Source organism: Drosophila eugracilis, unplaced genomic scaffold (assembly GCF_018153835.1).
Source record: "Drosophila eugracilis isolate 14026-0451.02 unplaced genomic scaffold, ASM1815383v1 contig_2154, whole genome shotgun sequence".
In the NCBI taxonomy this organism is placed as follows: domain Eukaryota; kingdom Metazoa; phylum Arthropoda; class Insecta; order Diptera; family Drosophilidae; genus Drosophila; species Drosophila eugracilis.
The window spans coordinates 3,480,614-3,497,382 of NW_024573038.1; the positions used below are offsets into that span (position 1 = coordinate 3,480,614).

The 16,769-nt window shown below is 35.5% G+C and overlaps 5 protein-coding genes across 6 annotated transcripts; all 5 read left to right on the forward strand.

Annotated features, from left to right (window-relative positions):
• The first annotated feature begins 5,193 nt into the window (after positions 1-5,193).
• LOC108108458 lies at positions 5,194-6,639 on the forward strand. The gene is made up of 3 exons (XM_017216512.1): positions 5,194-5,714; positions 5,907-6,463; positions 6,515-6,639. The coding sequence occupies exons 1-3, from the start codon at positions 5,204-5,206 to the stop codon at positions 6,584-6,586; spliced, it is 1,140 nt and encodes a 379-aa protein (XP_017072001.1). The 5' UTR covers positions 5,194-5,203; the 3' UTR covers positions 6,587-6,639.
• A 782-nt stretch (positions 6,640-7,421) lies between these two features.
• On the forward strand, positions 7,422-8,950 carry LOC108108469. 2 transcript variants are annotated; one of them, XM_017216527.2, is made up of 3 exons: positions 7,422-7,931; positions 8,179-8,732; positions 8,784-8,950. In XM_017216527.2, the coding sequence occupies exons 1-3, from the start codon at positions 7,433-7,435 to the stop codon at positions 8,835-8,837; spliced, it is 1,107 nt and encodes a 368-aa protein (XP_017072016.1). In that variant the 5' UTR covers positions 7,422-7,432; the 3' UTR covers positions 8,838-8,950. The 2 variants fall into 2 exon arrangements, with proteins under 2 accessions (XP_017072016.1, XP_041674218.1); XM_041818284.1 differs by lacking the exon at positions 7,422-7,931 and having other exon boundaries at positions 8,136-8,732.
• A 365-nt stretch (positions 8,951-9,315) lies between these two features.
• Positions 9,316-11,030, forward strand: LOC108108456. Its single transcript, XM_017216510.1, has 3 exons — positions 9,316-9,823; positions 10,050-10,606; positions 10,657-11,030. Exons 1-3 carry the CDS (start codon positions 9,328-9,330, stop codon positions 10,735-10,737), a joined length of 1,134 nt encoding a protein of 377 aa, XP_017071999.1. The 5' UTR covers positions 9,316-9,327; the 3' UTR covers positions 10,738-11,030.
• Positions 11,031-12,762: 1,732 nt separating this feature from the next.
• LOC108108441 lies at positions 12,763-14,854 on the forward strand. Its single transcript, XM_017216494.2, has 3 exons — positions 12,763-13,278; positions 13,988-14,550; positions 14,616-14,854. The coding sequence occupies exons 1-3, from the start codon at positions 12,786-12,788 to the stop codon at positions 14,670-14,672; spliced, it is 1,113 nt and encodes a 370-aa protein (XP_017071983.1). The 5' UTR covers positions 12,763-12,785; the 3' UTR covers positions 14,673-14,854.
• Positions 14,855-15,061: 207 nt separating this feature from the next.
• LOC108108416 lies at positions 15,062-16,321 on the forward strand. Its single transcript, XM_017216469.1, has 3 exons — positions 15,062-15,560; positions 15,647-16,206; positions 16,265-16,321. The coding sequence occupies exons 1-3, from the start codon at positions 15,062-15,064 to the stop codon at positions 16,319-16,321; spliced, it is 1,116 nt and encodes a 371-aa protein (XP_017071958.1).
• Positions 16,322-16,769: the final 448 nt, after the last annotated feature.

Sequence of the window (16,769 nt, forward strand, 5' to 3'; positions counted from 1 at the left end):
ACGGAATTTTATGCCACTCTTCCAGTACTGCTGCTTTTAAGGCGGCGCGGTTTTTAGGCTGCCTTTTTGCCACTTTTTTCTTCAGATAAACCCACAAATTTTCAATGGGGTTCATGTCTGGGCTCTGAGGAGGTGTATCTATGACCTTTTGGCAATTGTAAAGGAGCCATGTACGCACAGTGAGCTCCTTATGTTTGGGGTCATTGTCCTGATAAAATTTAAATTTTGGCTTATTATCGAAAATAAAGCCAAATTTGTCTGCACTTCGCTTTAAATTTGATTTCAATAAACGCAAGCTCTCCCACTCCCTTGCTGCTAATGCATCCCCAAACCATCACCGACAATTTGCCAAATTTTACTGTCGGAATGATGTTGCGCTGATCTAGAGCTGTTAAAGGCTTCCGCCATACTCTAGTTGGTCCATCATTGTAGTACAGCATTATTTTGGTTTCGTCACAGAATATGACGTCATCCCAATAGTTGTCCGGCATGATGTTCATGATGATAGCAAAAGTTAAGCGCTTTTCAACATTTACTTTTGAAAGCAGCGGCTTCTTACGGGCAACCCTTGAAGAGTATTTGTTTCGCAGAATTTGTTGGCGGACGGTTTCATGTGAAACGACCGTGCCACACTCTTCTTCCAACTCCTTGGCAAGGGTTCTGGTCGAAATTTGGGGGTTTTGACGGACCTTACGCATGATAAGGCGGTCTGCTCGCTCGTCAATCTTCTTCCTTCGTCCACTTCCACACTTTGCTTCCAGTCTATCTTCGTTTTCGGCTCGATTTAAAACATTATAAATTGTTTTTCGCGATATACAAAACATCTTCACTAGCTCAGCTACAGACTTTCCAAGTTGGTGATTATAATAAATCAATTGGGTAACTTCATAAGTTAATCTAGCTCCAGGCATGTTAAATAATTTTAAAATTTGCTTTTTGGCACCTATGCAGCAAGATTTCACAATTAAATGAAAAGGAATGCAAATAAAACGCATAGTGCAGAAGCATAAATAACGGTAAAGTCCCGTTTTTTCTTAGAATAGAACAAAACAGAATCAAAAACTAAAGTGTGTAAACACTTTCTTGACAGAGTCAAAAATGTGTAAACTTATATTTTGTGGCTTTAAAATGTTCCCTTTCGTTGTTTTGTTTTTATTTTTTCACATACTTTTTTTAAAAAGATATTTAATATTGATTCATTAAACAGATATTGAAAAAGAATAGCTAAAGGCGTTATTTTTGCATGCAAAGTCAAAAAATATGTTTTTTTGTCAGTGTGTAAAGAGTTTCTTGACATACTGTATGCCGTCGACCGAGACAGCGAGTCACGACTGTTTGTAATCATCAAGCTCAACTGACTAGAGAAAAAACAATCGATGGTACTATCGATATATCGATGTTTTTAAATTTTTCGAAACATCGATGGTTTTTAGGCCAATATCGAATGTACCTCTGCGTGTGGCACAGGCTGTAGTTCAGCGAACTTGTGGTGTTTGTTGTAGGTGATGACCAATAAAGAACCTGAAATATAAGAAGGATTGCCAATTTCGGTCGACCATTGTCGGTTTATCGTTTTCCAACTCTACAACTGACTACATCTTCCACTCTTTTGTATTGGATGCACTCAAATGTTGCATACTGACTCAAGTCCCCAGAACACTTTCCTCTCTGCCATACACAAGACTCTTGATGTCTCCGGTCGGACTTGCTAGACTAGCAAACAAAAGCGTGTAATTCCCCGAATTCAGATTGCCACTGAAAATGTACTCGCCTACGAATACTAGGAATCACGCTGCGTCATATGCACATATTATTTTTAGATTTAGATTTAGATTTAGATTAATCGATTTAAGCTATTTCAATGACGGTGCTGACGGTTTTTAATCGAAGATCAAAAATATAAACTTCCAGAAAATGTTAACATGTGAATGTAAATATTTGAAGTTGAGATCGCAAATACGAAATTAAATCGAAATTTAATCTTACTTCATTTACATTTTGTAAGTAAATAAATTTATCTATAAAACTGATATGTTAAATGTGTTTTTGGGAATGCTTTCGTGAATCGAGGTAAACAAGTCCTCTTATGATCGCTTGACTAGTTATGATGTAATAAATTGTTTTGACAAGTTCGGAACGTCAATGAATTGCAAGCGGCCAGAAAACGAATGGCCCTTGGGTTTCCCTCTCTTTGTTTGGTGGTGCATTTTTCGCTCTGCACGATGTACATAATTATGTGGACGCTAAACGAATGGTTCAAGTTTTTATGTAGTTTTAATAAATTAATTTGACTTACATGTGATTAATATAAAAGTACCCCCCTGGAAGATTCAAATTCAAACCAGCATGGAAACCTTGGCATTGATTCAATGCGAATTCTCCGAACTTCCGATTGTCCACAACTCAAATGGTTGCCGTAAATTGCAAAGCTTTTATACTCGGATGTAATATATAAAACTCTATTCGGCCTGTGTGTCCACTATTTTGGAGGATTCATTTGAATTGGTTACATGTAGTCGTATTATGAAGAAATGGTTCCGCAGTAAGTGCCGAAGATGAAGAAGTTTCGTATATTTAAAATCTTTATACTGATCGATCTGTACGAAGGCACTGGATAAAAAATTTTTAAGAAACCCTTTGTAATTTATAAGCTTAGAAATAATGTTTATTAAATAAAGAAAATAATAATAATAATGAGAATATTAATAATTATATATAGAAATTTATCAGCACAAATGCTAATATCAGTGAACCCATAACAGAGAAACCAAAAGCTTTTATAAAAATTCCTCTCTCAGTAAAGTGATGTACTTCCTCTCTAGGATGGATTTTATCTCTCAGCTCAGTTTACATTTCGCTCTCAAGGGAAAAGCTTGTGATGGAACACGCACGGACAATAACAGATTTGCCGTTTGAGGCCCTCGATCTGATATTCACTTACCTTTTAAATCTACCGAATAAAGTAAGCTTGGCTGAGGCTCATGATAAGTTGGGAAATGCATTTGCCTTACACAGTCGCAATAAGTTCAGGAAACTCTGCTGTGACCATAGGCTAAGAACCGAATCTTGGTTGATTCTCATAAGAGAATGTGGGTCCTCAGTTGAAGAATTCGACTGCTGTAAGCTTGGTACATCTTGGAATGGCCTCATAGGTCAGGCTGTGATAGAGCATTGCTGCAACCTGGAATCAGTGTCACTTAGAATAAATAGAAATAACCAAGAAAGCATCCGGAATTTTCTTCTGCAACTGAAGAACTTGCTGATATCAGTCACCTTGGAACAAGAAAACGATTTCCTTCCAGCAATCTTATGCGCTGTTAAGGATTTGCCTAATCTAAAGAGATTTTCCTTTAAGGGAAATATTGACGGGAACGGTAAGTGAATAAACTTTATCTTTTGGTAAAAAAGAAAAATAAAGTAAATATATTCATCTGCGTTTTTAATATTTTTAAATCCATTGCTTAAAAATATTTTGCTTGCTATGTCATAAAGATTTATTTCTAGTTTATCAGATCGGTAAAATGGTTGCCGTGGAGAGTCTGACAATCGAAAACATGTTTTACGGAGAACAACCTGCTGTTAACATCATCCTGCTTTGTGAGTCTACAAGGAATCTTCGACTCTTAAAATTAAAAAAGATCAAAACGTGGCTACCAGAACATTTCAATTCGAGAGTGTGGTACGATTTGGAATTCCTTTCACTGCATCAGTGCGACTTCTCCGCTGGACTGCCAGAAAGCCCTAATCTCAAGCACTTAAACTTTTATTATTGCAAAGGCCCTGTCAAAGACTATTTTCTGAAGTTCATTAGAAAATATGAAAACGGCTATCCGACCACAGATCATGGGAACGAATTCAACCAATAGAAAGTTTCCAAAATGATTTAATAATCTAAGCATATAAGCGAATCTCTAATATTCCCAGATTTCGTATCTTGATGACAATGCCGTTGCATCGGTATACACAAATAGAGCTGTAAACAACTCAACGTTTTGGGAATCAATTCTTTTCGATTAAATTCTTGAAAATATCGATTTAATCAATTTCAAATCGAAAAAGGAAAAAAAAATTTAATGAAAAAGTCATATTTTGCTTAAAAAGTGGTAAGGAAAACACCAAATTTACAGTTGCAAGCAAAAGTAAAATTCGGTATAAAATTTGTCTGAGATCAATGTTTTTGTTTATTTATTTAAAACCCATTGGTTTTCATTTGTGAGTACAAGCTTGTCTACGTTTTTGGGTTTCAAGGACGTGCTACGGTCGGTGACTACGCATCCACCGCGGACAACAATCTGTAAATTATTTATTTGGAAAACGAACACTGTAAAAAACCGGATAAGTTCAGACCAGCCATAAAAAACACAAAAAGACATTAACTAAAATTTAATCACAGGTACTAATAAAAAAACTAAACAGATAAAAATCAATTTGTAACTTCAACAGGTATTTACATGAATATACTAAAGAAAGTGCAAATATTTTTTGGAATTTTCGTGTCGTTATGCTTATCGCATTAAACAGTTATAAGTTTGTCAGTCTTATTGAAAGTGCCTACAAATGAAACTTTTTTTCATTCTTAGGAACCTCCCCTTCGGTGACTACCCGCAGTATTTATATAACATAATATACTATATATGTATATATAAAAGTCACACATATATCACAATTTAGATAAATCCTTCTCCCATAAAAGAAAACCTTTAAAAACATAAAAAAAAATTTAAAATTTAACTGCTTAAAAAAGGACTTCAAGCTTAATTTCTAGAGAGTTACTAGCTAGAGCTGCCAAGTATAAATGAACAGAGGTGTCATCTTTACTCAGTTTTTCAAATTTTCAATAAATTTTCCTAATTTTTAATTTTAAAGAATTTTCCTCACTTATGATTTCTAAACACTCCCGGAGCCCCCTTGAACACGAACAAAAAATTTAAGCAAAATCGGTCCAGCCGTTTACGATTCTATAGCAAACTTTACATTCATTTATATATTTATTATTTATATATAATATATATTTATTATATGTATATTTTTTAGTACAACAATCTTTCCTATCATCGCTGGTGTGCATTGTCAGTGAACTCTAAACGAAGAGACAAAAAGCTCTTTCAAAATTCCTCTCTCAGTGTTTGGTGAGGCATACTTCTCTTAGCGCCACACGAAACAATTCTCAGTTCGCATTCCGCTCTCGACGGCGAAGCTTGTAATGGAAAATCCACGGACCATAATTGATTTGCCGTTCGAAGTGCTCGATCTGATATTCAAAGAACTGCAGTGCTTGAAAGATAAAGTGAACCTGGCACAGACTCATGACAGGCTGGGAAAAGCTTTTGCCTTTCACAGTCGCAATGAGTTCAGGACTCTTACGCTCAGTACCGCGATAGCTGACGAATCATGGGCCTTTCTTGTGCAAGAATGTGGCACTTCAATTGAGGAATTAGATTGCGAAAGAGCGAGCTCGCACTGGCATGAGTTTATAGCCGATTCGATTGTGAAGCACTGCCTCAATCTGAAATCGGTATCAACTGAATTTTCCGAGGATAATAGTGCCAGCATTATGTCTTTTTTAGGAAAGATTAAAAATTCTCTACTAGCGCTTAAATTAATGCAACGTTATTCACGTGAAAATGAACTTTCTTCAGAAATCTTGAAAGTATTGTGTGAAATTTCCCAATTAAAACGGTTAAGCTTGTGTTATCTATATCCTGACGAAAATGGTAAGTTATTTCCTAATTAAAAATATTGAAAATCTCAGAAACTTTAAGTGCTCTTTCCATTTAATATACAAAACTCGATAAAAATTTTATTAAAATAGTTACAACAGGAATATAATATTAACAAGAAACCTCAATAAATTCAAAAATAGCAAATGCATGTAGTTTAGCTTGTAGAAATAAATTTTTTTTTAGTGCACTATATACAGACGTGTGTCGCTCTGGAAAAGCTGAAACTCGATAATTACGGTATGTTAGAGAGACATACTGTCAACCTACAACAGATTTGTGCTCCACTTAAGAATCTCCGTGAATTAAGTGTGAGTAATTTCGAAATTCTGCCGTTTGAGGATTCAAATTCATCTATATGGGCCAGGTTGGAAACCCTGGAATTGATTCAATGCGACTACCCCGAAATACCTTATTGCCCACAACTTAAAAGCTTGAATATTTATTACACCTTCCATTGTTTCATCGACGATTACGGGTTGGAATTAATCCTAAAAAATGGAAGAAATCTCGAAACATTGTACGAGGAATGCGATCCACCACTCGATGCCGATGATTATTTTCGAGTACTTAGGGCCTGCCCAAAACTGCGACATTTTCATGCTACAATGGATTATATGGAACTCTCTCCGGAATACATGTCTACAATTTTGGGAATTCTTAAGGATAATGGAGTGACGCGGGAGGATCGATTCGAATTGGTTATAACTAGCAATTATAACTGGGATTGCACCCGAGAGCTAGTAAGTGCCGAAGATGAAGATGTTTCATATTTTAAAAATTATCACTTTTAGCTTCGCCTGGACCCTGATGCTGAGTTAATTGATCTGTATAAAGAATTCGATAAATTATTAGTTCTTACATAAAAGATGTATTATATAAAAACATCAGTTTTTTTTTATTTTAATTGGAAATAAAAACGTCGTGGGAACTCTAAATAAAGAAACCTTTATTTGTATGCTTTCTGAAATACCCTTGTAGAGGGTTTTTGTATGCTTTCCTTCATTTCTTAGTTCGAAGATCTTTTTAAAGAAAGAAAAAAGATCTTCCAAAATCCACGACCAGATATTCATTTACCTTTTATATCTATTAAACTAAGCTTACGATCTGGAAAAGCTAGAAAAAGTTAGGTAAGGTTAATAGATTGATAAGGGAATCGTAGCTGAGTCCTGTTTTGTAACATTTATTTTTGGTTTTTTAACTGATCTGATATTCTATGATTTTCATTAAATTTCTTATGAAACCTTGAATATCAAAGCCATAAACGAATCACTAATTTTCCCAAATTCCGTATCTTGTTGGCATTGCCGTTCCATTGGTATACAAACAAAAACACTCATTACCAAATAGGCCTTGCAGCTGAAGAGAATAACATTTTGCAGTCCACTAAATCTTGTATTTATGGTCAATTTTTGTCTAGTTTTTAGTACAACAATTGTAAAGTTTTGTACATCAGTATTACTTTTAGGAATATAAAAAAAAACTACCATATTTGTAAAATTGCATTTTTGAAACTAGAAATATATATTTTAAGTAAAATTTAAAGGAAAACGAATCTTTCCTATCATCGCTGGTGTGGTCAGTGAACTCTAAACGAAGAGTCAAAAAGCTCTTTCAAAATTCCTCTCTCAGTGTATGGTGGGGCATATTTCTCTTAGCACTACACGAAACAGTTCTCAGTTCGCATTTTGCTCTCGACGGTGAAGCTTGTAATGGAAAATCCACGGACCATAATTGATTTGCCGTTCGAAGTGCTCGATCTGATATTCAAAGAACTGAAGTGCTTGAAAGATAAAGTGAACCTGGCACAGACTCATGACAGGCTGGGAAAAGCTTTTGCCTTTCACAGTCGCAATGAGTTCAGGACTCTTACGCTCAGTACCGCGTTAACTAACGAATCGTGGGCCTTTCTTGTGCAAGAATGTGGCACATCAATTGAGGAATTAGATTGCGAAAAAAGGAGTTTGTACCTTATAGCCGAGTCGATTGTGAAGCACTGCCCCAATCTGAAATCGGTATCAACTTATTTTTCCGCGGATGATAGTGCCAGCATTATGTCTTTTTTAGGGAAGATGAAACATTGCCTACTATCGCTTAAATTAACACAAAGTTATTTTAAAAATGCATTTCCATTAGAAATCTTGAAAGTATTGTGTGAAATTTCCCAATTAAAACAGCTATGCTTGTGTAATGTATATCCTGACGAAAATAGTAAGTCTTAGAAAAAGTTATTTCCTTATTAAATATATTAAAAATCTCTGAAACTTTAAGTACTCTTTCCATTTAATTTGCAAAACTTGATATAAATTTTATTGAAATACTAACCACAGGAATATTAAAATAACCAGAAACAACAAAAATATCAAAACAACAAAAATTTGATATTTTGTTGGTGTTTTTCGTTTTTACCCATCACTGTTGCATGTAGTTCAGCTCGTAGAAATAATATTTTTTGTAGTGCACTATATACAGACGTGTGTCGCCCTGGAAAAGCTGGAACTCGATAATTTCTGTGTACTAGAGACACATACTGTCAATCTACAACAGATTTGTGCTCCACTTAAGAATCTCCGTGAATTAAGTGTGAGTAATTTCGAAATTCTGCCGTTTGAGGATTCAAATTCATCTATATGGGCCAGGTTAGAAACACTGGATTTGATTCAATGCAAATACCTCGAAATACCTGATTGCCCAAAACTTAAAAGCTTGAACATTAATTACACCATATGTTTCTTCGAGGATTACGGGTTGAAATTAATCCTAAAAAACGGAAGAAATCTTAAAACATTGTACGAGGGCTGCGATCCACCACTCGAAGCCGAAGATTTCCTTCGAGTTCTTCGGGCCTGCCCAAAACTGCGTAGCCTTTATACTTCAATGGAAGATATAGAACTCTCTCCGGAATACGTGTCTACAATTTTGGGAATTCTTAAGGAAAATGGAGTGACGCGGGAGGATCGATTCGAATTGGTTATAACTAGCATTTATAACTGGGATTGCATCCAAGAGCTAGTAAGTTCCGAAGATAAAGATGTTTCATATTTTAAAAATGATCACTTTTAGCTTCGTCTGGTCCCTGACGCTGAGTTGATTGATCTGTATGAAAGTATTCAATAGATTATTAGTTAATACATATATAAATGATGTAATATATAAAAACATGAGTATTTTTTTAATTATAAATTAAATACCCTTCTCAAGTGTTTTCGTATTCCTTACAGTTCTTAGTTCGAAGATCGCTTCAAAGTAATAGAAAATCCACGATTAGATATTTATTTACCTTTTATATCTACTAAACTAAGTTTACGATCTGAAAAAGCTAGAAATAGTTAGGTAAGGTTAATACGTTAATAAGGGAATCGTAGCTGAATCTTTTTAAGGAAAATTTATTTTTCGTTTTTCAACTGATTTGATTTTCCAATGATAGTTCTATGATTTTTCATTAAATTTAATATGACCAGACTAAGTGCGGAAGTACAATGAATTGTGGTGAGAAATCTAAAGCTTCTTTAGGATTCCCTCTCTTGATTCGCGAATGCATTTTTCTATTCGAACGATGGATTTCATGTCTCAGTTCGCATTTTGCTGTCAAAGGAAAAGCTTGGCTATGGAGAACCCTCGGACAATAACCGATTTGCCGTTCGAAGTTCTCGATCTGATATACAACGATCTGGATTGTTTGAGAGATAAAGTGGACCTGGCCCAGAGCCATAACAATCTGGGAAAAGCTTTTGCTCTTCACAGTCGCAATGAGTTCAGGACTCTTAAGCCGAGTACAGAGTTAACTGACGAATCGTGGTCCTTTCTTATAAAACAGTGCGGCACTTCAATTGAGGAAATATGCTTCGGAGGCAGGGGCATTTACTGGAATGATCTTATAACCCAGGCGATAGTGCCGAACTGTCCCAATCTGAAATCATTATCGACTGATTTTTACACGCATGATAGTAAGAGCATTCAGCATTTTTTAGAGGAGATGAAAAATTCCCTGACATCGCTTACTCTGAACCAAAGGGATGATTTCCCTTTTGAAATCTTAAAAGTGGTTAGTGAAATGAGTAAACTAAAGCAACTTTCTATAAGAGGGAATTTTGATGAAAGTGGTAAGTATTTTGAAAAATGTGTTTATCCCCTTATCAACTCGACTGCAAAAAGTATACAAAATCAATTGGTATCAAATATAATTAATTAGCATTTTGAAATAAAATGATTAGTTCTTAAGGTTTTTGAGACAAGAAGACTGGTAGACTGGTAGACTAGGGATCAAGATTGTATTTACATTTTGTTTTTTATTGTTTGCTTAAATATAATTTTATTCCTTATTTTTAGTTTGCCATTTAGAGAATCTAATAGCCCTGGAAAAGCTGGGAATCGAATATCGTAGTAATTCATCGAAACTTCGTGTCGACTTAATACGGATTTGTGCTTCCTTGACAAATCTTCGGGATTTATATGTGTCTGATGTAGAAATATTGCCGTATGAAAAGCCATTTTTAGCAACGTGGGCCAGAGTAGAATCCCTAAATTTGAGTCGGTGCAAATTACCACCTGAACTCCCAGACTGTCCTCAGCTCAAATTCCTCAATATACATCATCCCATATTACACAACGAAGGTAACGCCTTCCTTTTCCTTCTCGAGAGCGGAAGAAATCTCGAAACATTGTATGAAGAATTCGACCCACCAATTGATGCCGATAGCTTCCTCATAATACTTCAGGCCTGCCCAAAATTGCGAAGTTTTTATACTCGAATGGAATATATAAGACTCTATTCGGACTATGTGTCTACTATTTTGGAAATTCTTAAGGGTAATGGAGTGACCCAAGACGATCCATTCGAATTGGTTATATGTAGGCGTATTAAGTGGAAACGCTTCCGAAAATTAGTAAGTACGAAGATGGAGAGGTTTCATATTTTAAAATCCGTTATTTTTAGCTTCGTTGTGCCCCTGATGCTGAGTTGATCGATCTGTATGAGGGTACTGAGCAGAATGTAAAAATAAATAAACTAAAATAATTTTATGTTGGATATAATTATAATGTAACTTCGAATATAATAAATTATTTGCTGAAATTCACCAGCCGATTTCAGTCAACTTTAATCCAAGATACCAAAAACTTGGAATGGAAAAGAAACGGACAATAATCGATTTGCCGTTCGAAGTTCTCTAATAATTGTAAAATAAATCTTTTGAAAGAATGTAACAGTGTAATTCGCAAGTAATTTAAGGAAAAGGAATTCAGGCGTGTAAGTTCAAGACACCAGTTATGGAGTTTAAAGGCAATACATGTCCGATTAGGAAGGGAAATTCCTGGAAATGAAAAGTGATAATTCATTTACTAGCAATGGTCTTATATATAATGTTAAGCCAGTTGATGGGACGTGCGATTGTTTCAATGTTAAATAAGCTTGATTGAGTTTTGAGCCATCCGTCCGTATGAACGCTGAGATGTCAGGAACTATAACAGATATAAAGTTGAGATCAATCATGATGATTCTTGAGGTCCCTACGCAGCGCAAGTTTATTTCATCCTGCCACGCCCACTCTAACGCCCACAAACTGTGGCGACTATAGTATTATTATGAACGCCTTCGTTTGACCTTGTATAACATATTTTTGTGTATCGATCGATCTACCAAAGATTTTGCAAATCTGAACATTATGTCGCTATTTATGAAGAAATTTAGGTTACAAGCCCTCACATGGGCAGTGTCGTCACTATCAGTTACTCAGCATGCTTTCTCCGACAGTAGGTGGCGCTTTGGGAATTTCCACTAGCAAAATAAATATTTTAAAATTGTGTAAAACATGTTTCCTCTTGTTTTAAGTAAATACTCTTATATTTTTCTTATGATAGTTTCAAGTGTAATGGTGAAATGTTCAGTATAATGAGCAGTCAATAAATTGCAAGCGAAGAGAAATCGTTAGCTCTTTACGGATTCCCTCTCTCCGTTCGCGAATGCACTTTTCTCTCTACACGATGTATGAGTATTTCGCCATTCGCTGAAAAGCTGGGCAATGCTTCGGTCTATCAATATACATATATATATATATATATTATGTGCCAATTATGTATTATTTTATATGACAATTATAACTAATTAGCAGGGAAAGCAAGTAAAAGCCCTTTAAGTCTTTGCTGTTCTGATGTCAATGTCAGTGAACTGTTAAAAGAGTAACCAATGTTTTCCCTCTCAGATCCCATGCAATGGCTCTCTTCTTATCTTTGCACAGTATGACACAGTTGTCAGTTCGCATATCGCTCTCGAGAAAAATGGAAAATTCACGGACCATATTCGATTTACTTTCGAAGTTCTTGATTTTATATTCAAAGGAATCGAATATAATGTTTAGGAGAGAAGCCATCTGTCAGCTTGCAACGAATATGTGCTCCACTAAATAATGTTCGAGCTCTAAAGGTGCACATGAATATAATGCCGTTTGAACAGGCTTATTCAGCGATGTGGCTGGGCTTGGAATCCTTGGAGTTGATATACTGCCAACTTGGGATTCCTTTGAGCTGGTTATATGTATGATTATTTAGTGGAAATGGTTCCGAAGATTGGTGAGTGCCAAAGTGTTTAAGAATATATGTACATATGAATTATTATAAAGTTCCTTTCCACCTTCTTCCGACCCCTGATGATGAACTGATTGATCATTACTTAAAAAGTGGCTAATCAGACTTATTGACTAAAATATTCTATTTGAATGCCCATGGAGTGCTGATATTTTAATAATTAATTTTTTTAAGAATTCAAATTAGTTAAGTAAATAAATATATATTTGATTTTTTACAAAAGAATATATTAAGAAAACTAAATATATTAGCATTAAAAGTCAATGAAATGTGACTGAAAATACTGTAAATTTGTAAAGAAAGCTGGCACTCTACATAGACATAAATAGAATATACCTTAAGCTGCTTAAGCAATGGGTATTGAAAGCTTTTTGATCTTCCCCGTACCTTCTCTTCTTTGGATGATGGGTAAACATTCTTTCCGCCGTCAACTTTTATTCAGTTCTTCGTTGCCCTTCGCTTTCGAGGGTATGGGTACCTGCAATGAGAAATCCACGGACTATAACCGATTTGCCGCTGGAAGTCCTCGACCTGATATATACGAACTTGCGAAATCTGAGAGACAAACTTCGATTGGCCCAGGCCCATGAATATTTGGGAAAGGCATTTTCCTACCACAGCCGCAGTGATTACAAGAGGTTTACCCCAAAAATATATTTTCCGGTTCGGCTATATCGTGTTCTCCTGACGGAATGTGGCTCCTCCATTGTGGAGTTCATCTGTGGATCGGACACCTGGAGCGATCTGTTGGCCAAATCAATTGCAAAGAACTGCCCTAACTTGGAATCGGTGAACATTAGTGTTACGTTGAGGAACACGATGAGTGTTCAATCATTTCTGCTGAATATGGCTAATTCATTAATATCGGTCGAAATAAAACTGAACGACGGTTGCCAATCGCCTAGGGTACTTAATGCCTTGGCAGAGCTGAAAAACTTGAGGAAATTGCTGTACGAAGGATACATTGACAGAGGAGGTTTGTATTATAAAAAATGTTTACAAAATCGCCTAATTCTTTCCAATTTAACTCTCTTTTTACTCGACACAATCAATCATTATTGGCCTTAGTAAGAAACAATATTAACCCTAGTTGGCCAAAAATAACAATTAAAGAAAATTAAAAAAATGTCTCTATACTGAAATGCAACTATTGCCTTATAATTATTACTATTACTTAACGTACAACTTTCTTTGAATCTACTACAAGTAGGAATTTATTGTTTATTTGATTACAAAATATATAAACAATATTCGATAGGCAAGTGACCCGAGTTTTCAATGGGTTAAACGAACACAACAGAAAATGTAATGCGATATCAACCGGTAAATGTTTCATATTTCGCCATTCCAACTGTTTGTCGCCTTTGTTTTGGCTCCTATTCTGCTCGTTTCTTCCTAACATAAATATTTTTTTACTTTGAATATTTACTTTTAAGTAATTGAAACTAAAATGATGTAAATAGTCTCCTTATTTGCTAAATATATTAATTTTAAATTAAAAAAAAGAAATAAAGTTTATATACATTTTTAAAATGCTTTAAAGCTTAAAAGTAGAAATTTTAAAGGGAAAGGAATAGGTATGAAAAAATACAAGTACGATTATTTTTGTTAAATTTTATATACACATGTATTTATTTAGATTTCTGACTCATTTATATTCCTTGCATATTCTTATCATTTTCCAGTAAACCAGCTGTACAAATTAGTTAATTTAGAGGAGCTAAAACTCGACTACAAAGGCAGGGGCTACAGATGTAGAGCGATTAATCTGCTGCAGATTTGTGGACAAATGACAAATCTCCGATGTTTAACCGTGAGCAACATATGTATATCCCCACCAGACGGTTTTCATCCCATGATTTGGCCAAATTTGAAAGATTTAAAAATGCAGAACTGTGAGATCAGCACAGTATTACCCGATTGTCCGAAGCTAAAAATATTGTATGTAAAATCCTGCAAATGCAGAATCAAAGGATACGTCTGCAGTTTCATTCTGAAGAACGGTAAAGATATCGAGGAAATTGATGAGAGCTGTGAGCCGGCACCGTTCGATTGTCCTAGTTTCCTTCAAGTGATCCGTAGCTGTGAGAAATTGCAATTGTTTTCCACTCCATTGGTGGGCATCAAAATCTACCAAGGATTCGTTACTTCCCTAGTGGACATTCTCAAGGATAATGCAGCAATGCGGAAAGAGCCCTTCGAACTGATCTTGTACTGCCGAGATAAGCTCAGATGGTTTCGGCGATTTGTGAGTGCAATATACCAAACTTTTTACCACATACAGTTTTCGTTTTTTTCATTAATATTTTCCAGCTTCATCGGACCTCAGATCCCGGAGTTATACATACGCTGTACCTGTACAGATTTTGAGGACTGGAAAACTGTCACTGATAGAAATTTATAAATAAATTTTGCTCAATTTTAAATTGTATATTTCAAGAAAATTGTAAATTCTGTTAAATAAGTAATGTTAGACTTTTAAATTGTATTATTAAAATGTTTTGTCCTGCCAAAAATGATCTATTTTAAAATATAATTTGTTAGAAAAATAACTTTAAAAGCTTCTAATTACTTATAAAAGTGCAGAAAGAATGTAGGTTAATAATATCTGTGAACTGAGAGCCATACAATCTGGAAACGCCTTCTCAGTTTCTCTCTCTTGATTTCTCTTTGGCTTTTCTCTGAACTGAACCTAAATTTAGCGATACTCTTGCTATTTTTCTCAGTTTGCATTCCACGTTCGAGGGAAAAGCTTTGCAATGGAAAAACAGCGGACTCTCATCGATTTGCCATTTGAAGTCCTCGATCTGATATTAGGGGAACTAAAGAATCTGACAGATAAACTGCACTTGGCCCAGGCTCATGAATATTTGGGAAAAGCATTTGCCTACCACAGCCGGCTTGAATATAAGATTTTCCAACCTTTTTCCGCAACTTTCGAATTATTTGTGGTTATTGTAAAGGAATGTGGATCGACTATTGAAGAACTTTCTAACTATTATATGAATAGCCCCCACTGGAATGATGAGTTGGCTAAGTCTATAGAGAAGTACTGCCCAAACCTAAAAACTGTTAAACTTCATGTTTTCGGAGATAATTGTGAAGGTGTGCAGATTTTTTTGAAAAACATTAGTAAATCATTGACATCGGTTGAACTTAATATTCGTCCGTTTGTCGATCCAAAAAAAATATTCGAAGCCGTGGCGGAAATGTCTAATCTAAAAAGGTTGACATGCGTTAATTACACGTTCGATGAAGGTAAGTTATGAGTAATTAAACTCATTAAAAGGATTCAAACAGCCATTTTCAAAGCATTGATGTAATCATGAAATTTATCTATTAAGTTTGTCAGATACAAAAATTGATTGCTTTGGAGGAGTTGGTAATCGATTCCGCGAATCCTTACCATCCACCGCCAATAAATCTTCTCGAGATTTGTGCACCACTTATTAATCTTAGACGCCTGACGGCGCGTTTCATAGCTATAATGCCCTCGGAAATGCCTCATTCGATGATTTGGCCAGAAGTGGAGAGTCTATCATTAAATAGCTGTGAAATATTTACAAATTTTCCCGATTGTCCCAAGCTTAAAACTTTGGATATTGCATATACTAACAGCCACGTCGAGGGCTTTCTCTTTGGTTTTATTTTGCAAAACGGACAAAATATTGAAAAGATTAATGAGAAAGTCAAACCTCCTCCATTCGATGGAGAGAGCTTCCTTCAAGTGCTTCGATCGTGCCCAAAGTTGCAAGCTTTTTACACTCCAATGCAGGATATTAAAATTTACCAAGCTTATGTGTCTTCCCTTATTGCGACTCTTAAGGATATAGGTGTCACGTCCGAGGAACCCTTCAGACTAATTATATATTCTCGTGGCAAGTTCAAGTGGATTCATCGATTAGTAAGTACAAATCAGTGAGAGACACAAACCAAACCATTATCTATTTTTACTTTTTTAGATTCCTCGGACCTCTCATCCTGAATTAATCGCTCTTGATTATCTGCACAGATACTAAAACTCAATTCTTAAATTATTTTTTCAATATTGTCTATTTAAGAAAAGAAAATCGTTATTGACTTTTTATTTTGATAATTCTTACAATCCAATAAAGTAACGAATTAAACTAATCAAAACCTGACGTGTTTTTTTGAGGCTGAGGTAAAAATCATTCCTTCTTTCTTTGTCTGACACCTGAATTCGGATTCCCACACTGACAGGGGTAAACACTGAATGACTAATGCTCCAGAAAATCCAAATCCCACACGAACTTTGAACTGGCGCCTGAACTTTCACATCGTGCCCATTTATTTAAAATCTATTCCTTAACATCCAGGAGTGCGTGTCAGGTGCAACGGACAGAGGCCCCGCGGTGGTTCAACAACATTGGCCGCAAACTCCCTGGCTTACTCATCAGGTGGTTTGGGTGCATGGAGTCGAAAAGTGGGAGTTTATGGAACAATGAT

What these genes read in the sequence shown, in the direction of transcription:
- LOC108108441 (XM_017216494.2), top strand. Translation starts at nt 12,786, where the DNA reads ATGAGAAATCCACGGACTATAACCGATTTGCCGCTGGAAGTCCTCGAC. An exon ending in AGGATACATTGACAGAGGAG is followed by an intron (nt 13,279 to 13,987) that starts GTTTGTATTATA and finishes ATCATTTTCCAG; the next exon opens with TAAACCAGCTGTACAAATTA. An exon ending in TCAGATGGTTTCGGCGATTT is followed by an intron (nt 14,551 to 14,615) that starts GTGAGTGCAATA and finishes AATATTTTCCAG; the next exon opens with CTTCATCGGACCTCAGATCC.
- LOC108108469 (XM_017216527.2), top strand. Translation starts at nt 7,433, where the DNA reads ATGGAAAATCCACGGACCATAATTGATTTGCCGTTCGAAGTGCTCGAT. An exon ending in TGTATATCCTGACGAAAATA is followed by an intron (nt 7,932 to 8,178) that starts GTAAGTCTTAGA and finishes TATTTTTTGTAG; the next exon opens with TGCACTATATACAGACGTGT. An exon ending in GGGATTGCATCCAAGAGCTA is followed by an intron (nt 8,733 to 8,783) that starts GTAAGTTCCGAA and finishes GATCACTTTTAG; the next exon opens with CTTCGTCTGGTCCCTGACGC.
- LOC108108416 (XM_017216469.1), top strand. Translation starts at nt 15,062, where the DNA reads ATGGAAAAACAGCGGACTCTCATCGATTTGCCATTTGAAGTCCTCGAT. An exon ending in TAATTACACGTTCGATGAAG is followed by an intron (nt 15,561 to 15,646) that starts GTAAGTTATGAG and finishes TTATCTATTAAG; the next exon opens with TTTGTCAGATACAAAAATTG. An exon ending in TCAAGTGGATTCATCGATTA is followed by an intron (nt 16,207 to 16,264) that starts GTAAGTACAAAT and finishes TTACTTTTTTAG; the next exon opens with ATTCCTCGGACCTCTCATCC.
- LOC108108456 (XM_017216510.1), top strand. Translation starts at nt 9,328, where the DNA reads ATGGAGAACCCTCGGACAATAACCGATTTGCCGTTCGAAGTTCTCGAT. An exon ending in AGGGAATTTTGATGAAAGTG is followed by an intron (nt 9,824 to 10,049) that starts GTAAGTATTTTG and finishes CCTTATTTTTAG; the next exon opens with TTTGCCATTTAGAGAATCTA. An exon ending in GGAAACGCTTCCGAAAATTA is followed by an intron (nt 10,607 to 10,656) that starts GTAAGTACGAAG and finishes CGTTATTTTTAG; the next exon opens with CTTCGTTGTGCCCCTGATGC.
- LOC108108458 (XM_017216512.1), top strand. Translation starts at nt 5,204, where the DNA reads ATGGAAAATCCACGGACCATAATTGATTTGCCGTTCGAAGTGCTCGAT. An exon ending in TCTATATCCTGACGAAAATG is followed by an intron (nt 5,715 to 5,906) that starts GTAAGTTATTTC and finishes ATTTTTTTTTAG; the next exon opens with TGCACTATATACAGACGTGT. An exon ending in GGGATTGCACCCGAGAGCTA is followed by an intron (nt 6,464 to 6,514) that starts GTAAGTGCCGAA and finishes TATCACTTTTAG; the next exon opens with CTTCGCCTGGACCCTGATGC.